The 12,672-nt window shown below is 44.1% G+C and overlaps 1 protein-coding gene across 1 annotated transcript in view; it reads right to left on the bottom strand.

Moving 5' to 3' along the window:
* The window catches only part of LOC311064382 (lysyl oxidase homolog 4-like), a 28,275-nt gene extending 20,280 nt beyond the window's left edge, over window positions 1-7,995 (bottom strand). Inside the window, exons 1-4 of the mRNA XM_084084213.1 lie at window positions 7,857-7,995; window positions 5,557-5,828; window positions 3,965-4,767; window positions 2,353-2,564 (exon numbers count right to left, since the gene is read on the bottom strand). Coding sequence (XP_083940339.1) covers window positions 2,353-2,564; window positions 3,965-4,767; window positions 5,557-5,827 — 1,286 coding nt within the window. The 5' untranslated portion in view covers window position 5,828; window positions 7,857-7,995. The remainder of the gene's footprint in view (window positions 1-2,352; window positions 2,565-3,964; window positions 4,768-5,556; window positions 5,829-7,856) is intronic.
* Between the last annotated feature and the right edge of the window lie 4,677 nt (window positions 7,996-12,672).

The raw sequence follows: 12,672 nt of genomic DNA, 5'->3' as shown, positions 1-12,672 counted from the left end.
GGAGGGCTGTGTGTGTGTGTGTGTGTGTGTGTGTGTGTGTGTGTGTGTGTGTGTCTGTGTTTGTATGTTTGTAAAAGTGTGTTTGTGTATATATGTGTGCATGTGTGTGGGTTTGCATGTGTGTGTGTGTAGGATCTCGGAGATACATTTTTTGTAAGGTCTCGTGTGTGAGGGGGGAGGGAGGGATATTGTACAGTATGAGTAAACTGTCCTGTAATTTGCATGTGCGCGTGCGTGCGTGCGTGCGTGCGTGCGTGCGTGCGTGCGTGTGTATTGTGGCTTGAGGTACTTTGTGCTAGGGCTTTGAGGGTTTGTGTGTGTGTGCCTTGGAGGTTATTTACAGCTTGGGTCAGACGGACAGGGCTGGATCATCATCAGGATAGCAGCCTTCCATTAGCAGAGCAAATTATTACCCTTTGAAAGAAAAATGTCATGTGGAAGAACTGTTTTGCAGTTCCTTACTGAGAGAATCATTGCATCCGTATCAGTTGATAATCAACACATTTATGTTGATTAAACACTTAGTAATTTAATAATTGGTGGATTGGTAATTGGTGACAAACCCAAAGGAATTATTGATCTAATTCTGCAGCTTGTGTTGTCCAGCAGAGGAGACCATGGCACTTGAAGATAAGATCAGGTTAATTAATGTAGGGCTGCAACTATCCATTCTTTTCTCAGCGATTATTCAATCGATTACTTTTTTTTGATTAATCGAATAATCTAATCTCTTTAAAGTTTTAATGTAAACTAATCAGTTAACCACTTTAAGCCTTGTATTATACTTTGTCGCACAACAGTGTCATGCAAACTTAGTGAAAATAGCTGATCCACAATCTCACAAAGAGTTGCATTGCAACACATTGTGAGCGTATAGAGAAGCTATTTTCACTATTTTGACAAATTATTCATTAATGTTTTGAAACCTTTCACCTATAATAGGGATTGATTATTAATCGATTATTTTATTAAATTATCAATTATTTATATCAGTTATTTATATCAGATTAGATTGATTAACTTTTTTACCCCTATGAATGTAATTTCTCATTTTAACGACTAGAACAAAAAACACCTGTAGTTGACCAGTGGGCATACAGCCGACCAGACGAGTAACCACAGACTAGACAGGGAGTACAAAACGCCCACTGTTGACACGGCAATCTTTGCACACACCTGTAGTGCAATTGGCAGAAGTGGCCAGGGGGACTTGGCAATGGATCGGGGTGTCTCATGGTTGAATACTTTGACGACTGTAACAGAGACCAAAGCGTAGCAGCCGTGCAAGTTAACGAGTGCCAGCAGCATGGCAGCAGTTGAAGCAGAGCCACAGATATACAGACACATAAAGACGAGACCGAGTCCCATGTACTGTATCGCGCCGCATCAAGGACTGCTGGCGCATGCAGGTTTCACCGGGGCGTCTCGTAATTACATGAGCCTTGTAGACATTCCATAAGAGCTTCATCTGAAGACCCACACCGTGATGATGATGATGATGATGATAATGTCTGGGTCTGACATTAATAACATACTCTTTGGAACAATTTTAGAAGTCTGTGACGAGGCCCCATTGAGCCGACGAGGCAGACGGGATGGGCAGGCGTCCTGGCTTGGCCAACGATGCCACAGTGTCCTGGGGACCATGGATCAGAGTGCTGCCCTGTGTGGTTCTACTAATGACAGCCGCTGTGGTTAACCTCTACTACTGGGGAGAGTGGAACAGCCGTCCACCCATAGGTCCACCTAAGCCACGGTGGACAGCACAACCCTGAGTGTCAACTTAACTCTGACAGGGTAAAAATGGATGTGTGGGATGTGAAACCACAGCATCACTTTTCCAGTTATTTCACACACGCACACTCATGCACGCATGCAGACACACATACTGTACACACACACACACACACACACACACACACACACACACACACACACACACACACACACACGCACACACACGCACACACACACATACACGCGCACACATGTACACACACACACACACACACACACACACACACACACACACACACACACACACACACACACTACTTTCTCTTTCCCATGCTTAAGCCTTTCTTCCTTTTTCCCCCATCTCTCTTGTGTTCTGTCAAATACACTTTCTCTCTGTCGTTTAGTACCACTCTCATCGCTCTCTCTTTTTATCTCTCTCTTCTGTCTTTATTATCTATTTCTCTATGCATCTTACACACACATGCACGCACGCACGCACGCACGCACGCACGCACGCACGCACGCACGCACGCACGCACGCACGCACGCACGCACGCACGCGCGCACGCGCGCGCGCACGCACACACACACACACACACACACACACACACTCACCTGTAGGGGTATTGGTCCAATGGCTCCGCAGCGGGGAATCCTAGCATGCCACAGGCGACGCGACTGTTGCTCAGATCCCACCCCTGGTCACACACGTGACGCCACTTTCCCGCATACTTCACCTCCAGCACACCCTCACTGACCAGACCACCGTGGTTGCTGGACAGCACAGACTTCAGGCGCACCTCGTCCAATTGCAGTCTGTCGGTGCCCTGCCGAAATGAGGCACAACCTTACGTTAAGAGGCCTGGTTTATACTCAGTGTGGCAGTCGGTTGTAAGACGGAGTATAAACCAGGGTTAAAGCTGAAATCTGTAACATTTATGTCCTACAGGACCCGGGGTTCGAACCCGGGTCCCCCCCGTATGAGCACTGAAAATGTAACAGCTTATCTAATTGATTGATTGATTGATTGATTGAATACTTTATTAGACAGAAATGTAAACAGCACAAGGTACAGTCAGACATTTGAGCTAAAAGGATAACACAAAAACGTCCTGGGGACTTGTTTCCATTGTGGCCCTATGCTAAGACAGAAAGTCTGTTTAGGTAGGGGAGATATTACACTTTGAACTTCATGTAATACCACTTGTCGAAGTTGTCGACCAGCAGTGGTCCTACCCGACCGCATGGTCAGAATTTCTCAATAGAAAAGCTGGGAGACCACATCCAACCATCGCAGTTGTGTCACTTATATTGTATTAAAAAACAATCTTGATATCCATCACCCTCACTGATCATACATCATTTTGCTGCTTGTACCCGTACGAATAAGTGACAACTTGACAAGTAAATCTATCTCGATTCTTCAATCTGGATTATGTAAAGGGTTTGTATCGTCCCCTGCTGCATTTTTGCTTTGACGACTCTCTTGTATCTCACCTCAAACCCAATCCTAACCCCTCATCCTCTTCATGAGTATAAACTATAAAGGCTTTGTCCAGCACTCTGAGAGGGGGTTGAGTTGATAAGGATCATCTCATCGTCGCTGTAACAACAATTTGTCTCAGTGTTTACGTAAAATCTCACCAGAGCGCCCGCAATTAGGATAAGAATAACAATATAAAACACGATGGTACGCCTCTAATCATCACATGTCTCTCTCTAATCATCCATATTACATACTGTAGGCATCCGGAAGGAAACAAACATAGAAACAGGGTGTGTGTTCAGTGGGCCGTGGTGAGTGTCATAGTGATTACAAAATGGTTAACGAAAGTGCAAACTGAGCAAGATTACATGCTGGAAAGCTTAGCAAGAGTGATAAATGTCTTGTTATTTCCACTGTATAGAGCTCTTGGCCTGAAATAGTGGCATGTTTGAGGAGCTGGGGCTATTTAACGACTGGTGGTTGGGTCCCAAACTTCAGGTCCTGCTAGCGAATATGAATTGAATCCGGAGGAGGCTTGGTTTTAGGTCTTGTCTATAATTATGCATGTCTACTGGCCTGTGGCTCTACCAATGAGATTTGTGCATGGAAGTCAACATAAGGCAACACAGTCAGGGACAGTGCAGTAGTGCATACAGAATATATTTGTGTGGATGTGTGTACATTGTACGTGCGCGTGTGTGCATATATATGCGTGTGTGGGTGTAACAAAAGCTTTCTTACCTGGATGTAGTTCGCGTCACTCTCCAATCCCTGATCTGGGAAATCTGGCTCAAACTCAGCATGGTTTCCACTGGGCTGTTGGCGCCTCTCGTTCTGGGGTTGAGGCTGAGGCTCTGGCTGGGGTTGAGGCTGAGGCTGAGGCCGAGGCTGAGGCTGAGGCTCTGGCTGGGGCTGAGGCTGAGGCTGCCGGTTGACCTGAACCTCGGCCTCTCGTCTCACTGCTTGTGGACTAGCCCTCGCTGACTCCTGTCTCTGCCTGTAGGCTGCGCCGTTGACCAGATGGGAGGGCAGCCGGTGACCCTGTGGAACAGGTGCGTATCCCGGCTGGCTCGCTCTCGACCGACCGTGATTCCTTCGCAGGATCTGGATCTCGTGGCCATCGCGGCGCGGCGTGCTGCTGCTGCCCCGACCGGAGGTTGAGGGGCCGCGGTGGAGGGCGATCTCATGGCCTCTCTGAGATGAGGGGGGGATGTGGGCCGACTGTGGAGCCGGTTGAGGAGCCGGTTGAGGAGCCGGTTGAGCCACAGTCTCTGGCTGTGGGGCTGGGGGTTGCTGGCTTCTCACAGGTTCTTGTGGGGCTGGTTGTTGCTGGTTTCTCACAGGTTGTTGGTTCGCCTGTTGCCCCGGCCGTGATGCGGCCTCCTCCAAGGCGACGGGGGCAAAGCCAGCCCTCCGTTCAGGGCTACAAATGACCCCCAAGTCCTCAGCATGGGTGCAGTCACTGACCCCCCAGCCATTGGAGCGGCAGTCTGCCAGAGAGAGCTCTGTGCCCTTGCAGCGCACGTTGTCTAACCAGATCAGACCTGATGGCGTAGGAAAGGATGGCAAGTCACAAAATCAATTAAGTAATGTTAACTCGATCAGGAACCATAGTACCATTATCAATAAATTAAAGGGTTAACCATTGGAATACTAGCATCCCTATTCTCCGGGGAACATTTCCCCGAAAATAGCCGATCTTCAAGATCACCACATGTCGCAAGGCCCTGGCCACTAACTATTAGATGACTAAATATAGAGGGTTTAAGTGGTTAATTCCACTCCATTAGAAAACCTTCACCCCCTGAGATGTCTGTCAATACAACACACCTGATTCAGTCCTCAGGACCATAGCTATTGCATAAGCAATAGTTGTAAGATGACCGGGAACTGTCAAAGTTCTTTGCTTGTATGGATGTAGACATTTGTTTGCAGTAGTCCACAGCTAATTGTTTTTAAATTTATTTTGTGTATAACGATTTTAATCGTTAAAAAAACTGCATTTTAACGATTTCTTACCTTTTCAAGTAGTCACAGAATATTTATCTCCAGTATGGTTGATCCCCTGATGGTTGCTAATCACTGAAAGTTTTCAGGTGTGGTTTCAAAAATGTCAAGAGGTCATCGCGACCTTGTTGACATTTGTTGTTTGATGTTTGAAAATAGCATGTTTCACTCAAAAATACAAGGTAAAACATAAGATTTTTTTTTTAAATTCTCAGTTTATTTTTTAACATTGAAGATTTTTTTTTATTATTATCAAAAAACTCTAAAATATACTTATATTGCAGATACTTCTAAACTTTAAAGGCTGTCGTGTTTCTTGGACATACCCTGTCCTTCGCCAAACTTGGCACTGTGTGCCCATGTGTAGCTGCGTGCGAAGCCCATCTGCCGACACACGACGTTGGCGAGGTTGAGATCCACCTCATCGTCACACACTGTGCCCCACACGCCATTGTAGAACACCTCCACTCGCCCTTCATTGGCACCGCGCCGGCCTACCCCTGCAAGACGCAAAAGCACCTCCTGGGCAGACAGCAGGGGGAGGAAGAGGAGGAGGAGCGAGCACAGGGAGCTCACGTACAGAAGGCGACCCAACATCCTGGAGAAATGTAGATCAGGGAGAGGGGAGATGTGGTGTGGGCATGGAAATGTCAGACATGCAGGAATAGATGGGGCAATCCCAGCAATGGAGATCTTGTAAAAGCACAGAAACCGGAAGATGCGAACACATAGATTGCTTGATTTGCACCTTGATGTACCTTCTTGTGCCTTAGCTTAAAAGACCACTTGACCAATTTTCAACCTATCTTCATATAATTGGTCCTCACTAATGCTCATTATAAGATGCCGTGTTTCAGAGGAGGCTGTGGATATTTCAATGGCTTCTATGTCAGCATGCTAACTTTCCAGGAAGAGAAAGGCTGTATTTTCTGTTGGCTTGGAATCCCCATCAATGATGTCATTGGTAGGCAGGTTTCTGAACTGTCCAAAGCCCACTAATGAGACGCAGAGGGAGTAGAGGGAAATTGTGCCATCGCATAATGAGCATTAGTGAGGACCAATTATATGAACATAAGGCAGAAAATGGGTGAAGTGCTCCTTTAATTTTTGCATGGCAGTAAACTACTACTACTACTGTTAATGAGACCAGGTCTCATTAACATTTCTGTATGTGTTTTCTTTTGTGTGAATCTTGTCTGTAAGGTTGGCAATTGAAGTAGATTTAGAAGTCACCATGGGATTATAAACAATGGTTAATATAGCAGCTGAGACAAGTCACAGTATGTTCCTTCCACTATGTGAATACATATTATGGGACACATTATGAGACACGAATGTTAAAAGAGAAATAATGGACTGATAAACACCCCTGAAATGTCTAAAGCTGAATTACCCATAAACTATAAATAAAGCATGAAACAGACTTTAAGAAGACTGCATAAAAGGATCTGGAATCTAAATGAATTCTTATAGGAATGCATTAATTACACCACAAACAATTACAAAAAAAGTGTCAGCTTCTTTTCCCCTCAGTGTACCATGAATAAATATGCGATCTCTACCATGAAAATTCCAGAAATCATGTGAAGCCGCAAAACTCACATTCCAGCTCCTGACAAAACTTATAATTTGCAATCACTGTAGCAGCCCTAAAGGGACATTCCACTGTAGAACGACAATTTGATAAGATGATTTTTTTTGTTTCATTGCTCATGCTAAGCCCTTTACGTAAAGACTGTCAGACAGAGAGAGGCAGTGTGTGTGTGTGTGTGTGTGTGTGTGTGTGTGTGTGTGTGTGTGTGTGTGTGTGTGTGTGTGTGTGTGTGTGTGTGTGAGAGAGAGAGAGAGAGAGAGAGAGAGAGAGAGAGAGAGAGAGAGAGAGAGAGAGAGAGAGAGAGAGAGAGAGAGAGAGAGAAAATAACTGAGAATGAATCCTTTAGTCTCAACCAGTCGGGAGCACTTGTAACAACCAATGCTAAAAGTAGCACCTCTGTCCAGCCCTATGGAAATCTGGGCTCTCCGCAAAGCCTCAGCATCGCTACATGTATTTAAGTCTGCAGACACATAAGCAAATAAACACCACCATAAAAAAGAATCTCACACGTAAACAAGGCCACAGGGGGGCTGCTCCTGTGTGAGGGGCATTTTGGATAACATGCAAAGATATCCTCCTCCTCAACGCATCAATTCTAACATGTCTTTAAAGGACAGTGAGGAGATGGAGAGAGGCAACGTGGGGGGTGGGAAAGTCTCAACCCATAAGGGTTCAATGGTAGGTCAATTTCCGCTCTGCAGTCCGCACACAAAACATATATTCACACTTATAACAAGTCAAATAAAGAACAAGAATTACTCTAATATACTGTAGTAATGGCTGCAGTGAAGCGTAGAGGTCACCAGCGGAGAAAAGGTGAGTTGGGTTATTTATACACAGTAAAATCTTCAGCATTAATTTAACTCTGAGGGTGTAAAGGTTTACCTGTAAGCGTCCACATTTAAATCACTGTTAAATTAACACTGAGAGTTTTGCAGTGGGACATTAAAAAAATCTGGTTTGCAATGCAAAAAGATAACAAAGTGTGAGAAAAAGTTGAAATCAGAGATACATGGTTTAAGTGGTACTCACCTATCTTGTGGATCTCAGCCTAGAGTCAGTACCTCCCCTTCACTGCAGGAGAAAAGAAGGGACAGAGAGAGCCAGAGGAAAAGAACGCAGTGAGACTTGGTTCTGCTGTCTCTCTATTCTCCTCTTTACTCTCCTCCTTTATTTCTCTGTCACTCCCTCACATCTGACACTTCCCTCATCCCTCCCATTTTCCCTTTATGTAAAATGTTTTTTGTTTTGTTTTTTCTAGGTTGCCACTTTTGCCCTTTTGACCACCTACCAGAATTAGAATTAGAAGAAGGAGAAGGAGTGAAAGAAGGAAAAGAAGGAAAACACATTCTAAGTCAGTGGTTCTCAAAGTGGGGTCCAGGGACCCTCAGGGTTCCTTGAGGGGGTTCCAAATGGATAATTGCAGGTCTGGAAACTCTGAGAGTGCACAAATGGAACATAATGTACACTCTCTGAGTTATGGGGATCCTTGAACTTTAAAAGTTTGAGAACCTCAACATTTTAAAAAAGGACAAATAATTAGGTTGCGGTGCACTGTCAGCCCTGACAACCAATTAGATCTGTTATGCAGTGAGAGTGACCCGTGTGAACCATATTGACCTGTAAGTGCTTGTTATCTGTGTAGTACCTGTTTCTGTGAACCACTCTGCTTTTAGACAAGCTGTTCACATGCACTGGTCCACTGGGACACGTGAGTACAACATACAGAGGACTGTGATTATATTCTTCCTCTCCCATCCTTCTATATACAGACGTACACACGCACGCACGCGCGCGCGCGCGCGCGCACACACACACACACACACACACACACACACACACACACACACACACACACACACACACACACACACACACACCTCTCTCTCTCTCTCTCTCTCTCTCTCTCTCTCTCTCTCTCTCTCTCTCTCTCTCTGAACTTTCTCTCAGTCAGTGACTCTCTCGGATCACTGTACTGTACAAATTGTCCAACCTCTTCCCATATCCTGAAACCAGTGCTAATTCTAACAACAACTAATTAAAATGTCCTCATGGATGACAACTTTCTTGAGGAGCCACAGTTGGACTGTTTTAACCTTAGCACCTTAGTCTGCATGGGAAACAGGTCTGATGATTGACAATCCAAGCTTTAGAGTAGGCCTACATGTGATGTGAAGCCTTGTGAGAGGTGGGGATACATACATTTGGACATATACACATGCACCCGCACACAAACGCGCGCGCGCACACACACACACACACACACACACACACACACACACACACACACACACACACACACACACACACACACACACACACACACGTGCAATTGTAATTGCAGACCATAGGGGGAGCCCTGGCACGACTTCATGTACCCACAATTAGTGGTGTCATAAATAAAGTGCACTATACAGTAAGAACTCCCTGAACTACAATCTCCCTGTCTGTCTGTCTCTCTCTCCCTCCCCCTCTCTCTCTCTTTCTCTTTCTCTCTCTCTCTCTCCCTCCCCCTCTCTCTATTTCTTTCTCTCTCTCTCCCTCCCCCTCTCTCTATTTCTTTCTATCTCTCTCATCTCCATCTTCATCTTGCATAATGTAAAGTTTTATAACAGCCATACTCCTGGCACTTTCACTTGACAGTTAGATCCCTTGCCCTTAGATTTTGCTTATAGGCGGATTAAAATACTGATGCAGATTTATTCGCAAATGTTGTACGAATTACTCATTCATTAACAGAGCTACCTACTGAATTAATAGCGGATTATGTAATCTACAAAATCAGCTTCCAACCTAATTAAATGCCCAGTCATAGCGTGTAACTGTACTTTATGATGAACTGCAAGAGTCAGCTTTTACCTTCTTGCTTATAAAGACCTGACTTCTAAGTGGATTTAAATGAACCACAGTCTCATTATCAAGACCTAGCATGTGTATATAAAATGTGTTCCTGTACAACATTTCACTATTCTGACATGAGCGCTTATTAAATTAAAATAGAAACATGTGATCACAAGCCTCAGATTGGATGTTATATAAGATACTCACTGCTATAAGCTATTTTTTTAATCATGAAGGAAAAATATGATCCCAAACTTTACAGTACGTTTTATGTTGACTGTGTGGTGTGAAACAGCCTGGTAATGAGGTTGAACTGTGAACAGCTGAGGTTCAGCCAAGGTTGAGGCTCATGAGCCCACTCTAGTGGCATAGATGCAAACTACGAGATTGTTCCACAAAGGTTTGTAAACACTGCAATTACAGTAAACAATAAATGAACACACTAAACATATATATCCATTTTATCATATCTATAATTTCCCTCTTTGTAATACCTGACACTGTTTGACTTGTTTGACTGGTCCAGTGTTCCATTATTATATTTATTTGCAATGTCATATACAAACTTGTGAAGTACTATAATATTTCACACATGTATGTTAGACAAAATGTAGATTTTTAACTGTGGTTCTTTGTGTATCTTTTCTATTAGTCATGGATTGAAGCTTTTTTTAATTATTATGTAGTATTACTATTATTTATTTATTTTTGAAATGATGTTCTTCCCCTGTCTAATTGTCTGAAAAATGCTAAATAAACATAAAGGTTAAAAAAAAAAAGAAGTCATGGATTGAAGCAAGATTGCAAAAAAATAAGTTTCAATTTATTGTCACTGCCAAGGATCCTGATTTAGACCACATGACAGTATGATACAAGATGACAAAAAAAGTATTATGAACATGGCCAGTCAATAGATGAATGAACCAGGCAGAATATCTTTTTAAGACTCCCAGAATCTCCAGTTGCTGTCCAGTTTTTAGTCCCCTGGAATTGAAAAAGAAGAATGGTGCGCTCAGTGGTTTATATAATAATGCATTGCAATTGAAATCTAAAACTAAAACAGATATTGAAAGATAACAGATAGACAGATAGAGTAGGTACTCATAATGTACTGACAGTTTATCGGTCCGATGGTGATGGGCTTGATGTAAACTGAACTGGCCACAGAACGAGCTACTCTCTTGGAACACATCTGTGGAGAGAAACCAGAGACGTTGAACACAGACCAGCTAGGGTAGTGATTCTCAAACATTTCATGTGAAGGACCCCCAAATTAATATGTAATTGGCTGCGGACACCCATCTTCAAAGATTTAGTGCCAGGGACCCCCATACAAGATTCGAAAAAAGCTATTTTCAAATAGCCGATAGGGTTAAAGTGGTTGAATTGCTTTTTTTGCTATATTAACTCATTTTGCTGTGGACCCCCTGGAATCCCCGCAAGGACCCCAGGGGGTCCCCAGACCACACTTTGAGAAACACTGAGCTAGAAGCAGTAACAGATACACAAGAAGTAAAAGAAAAATCATAATATGAGAGAGACGGAGTAATGTGAGACTTACAGGAGAGCAGGCGGAGGTCATCTGGTCACACAGGTTGAGGCTGCAGTGAAGGAAGACATCTCTGTAGTCTCCCTGGAACAGGAAGAGCAGAGCAGAGAAACGACCCTGGAGGGACGATCCGCTCTCATCCACTGTCACCTGACGGCGGTCGCTAGGACACCTTGGGATTAATGGTTCAGGAGATGTTAGACTGACGTGCTTAGTGTTTAGTGTTAGGCACAAAATAAAACAACAGAACATTGCATTCAGCAGTCTAGGATAGCTGTATGATATGTACAAATATGGCTACAAGTGAAAGGAGCACAGCACGCTTGCACAAAACTTGTGGTGAACATGACAAGTTAAAGAAGAGAATCACACGTGGTTGCAATCTCGGTAACACTATAACAACATACTTGTTCTGAATGAGGAAGTATCTCATGGGGTCATCAGGGTTTGAGGTGTGAGTGGTGTAGCAGTCATCCAGAACGACCACAAAGCGCTCTGTCTCCGTCTCCTCTACAGACACTCCTACATGCAGGGTAGAGCCCAGTGGCAGGGTGACTCTGCCTGATGGGTAAGGCGCTGTGTAGTTGGAGTTGTGGAACAGAGACATGGAGGCTCTGGCTTGGTTGCCAATTCCTGCAATGCCCTGTCCTTCCAGCCTGTTGAGAAGGAGAATTTGTTAGAGTAAATAACCATACATGATCTGGTTTAGATGTCACATATGGTCGTCAAGAACAAATATGAATTAAGACTAAAAGATATGGATGAACTACATAATCAAATATGTGATCATTAATGTGTTCTCATAATCACATGTCTGGTCATATTGCCATCATTACTGAGTCATTTGACAATCAATAAGGCTTTTGAATCAGCCTATTACATTTACTCACGCCAGGTGGGGTGCAATAGTGACATCGAGACTGGCCTCTGTGTCCATTGGATAGATACAGGAGAAGTGAATTCTGATTGGTAGTGGCAGGCCAGAGGTCGGATTCAGCGGGTACACAAATATATTGTTGGAGAAGATGGCGTGAGAATCATTTGTCTGTGGAAAGAGAGGAAAACAGCACAATTAGAAAGACCTCTTTATCTCTTCCTGTGTAATAAAGGTATAAGCTAGTATACCGCAGAAATCCTGAGTGTTAATTTGGACCCTCACTCAGAGTTAACCACATTAACCCTTGTGTCCCTATTTTGGGCTAAATTAAATTAGCACAAACTATACAAAGGCTATAGGGCTGAAGTGGTTAAATGAACGCTCAGGATTTTTTTAATGTGTAGTAGGAGAAACTTTGTGTGTGGCTGACTTCCATCATTACCCTCAGTGTGTTTCCACAGCTTCCCTCCTTACGGTCCACCTGGTACCACACTGTCCCGTCACGTTCCTCGTGCGTGGAGCACAGTCGGTCAGCCAGGTGAGCGGACGAAGCATCCAGGCCGGCGGCTGACAGACGAGAG

Source organism: Gymnoscopelus microlampas, assembly GCF_963454915.1.
Source record: "Gymnoscopelus microlampas genome assembly, chromosome: 2".
NCBI lineage: Eukaryota > Metazoa > Chordata > Actinopteri > Myctophiformes > Myctophidae > Gymnoscopelus > Gymnoscopelus microlampas.
This window is presented reverse-complemented; position numbering and strand designations above follow the sequence as displayed.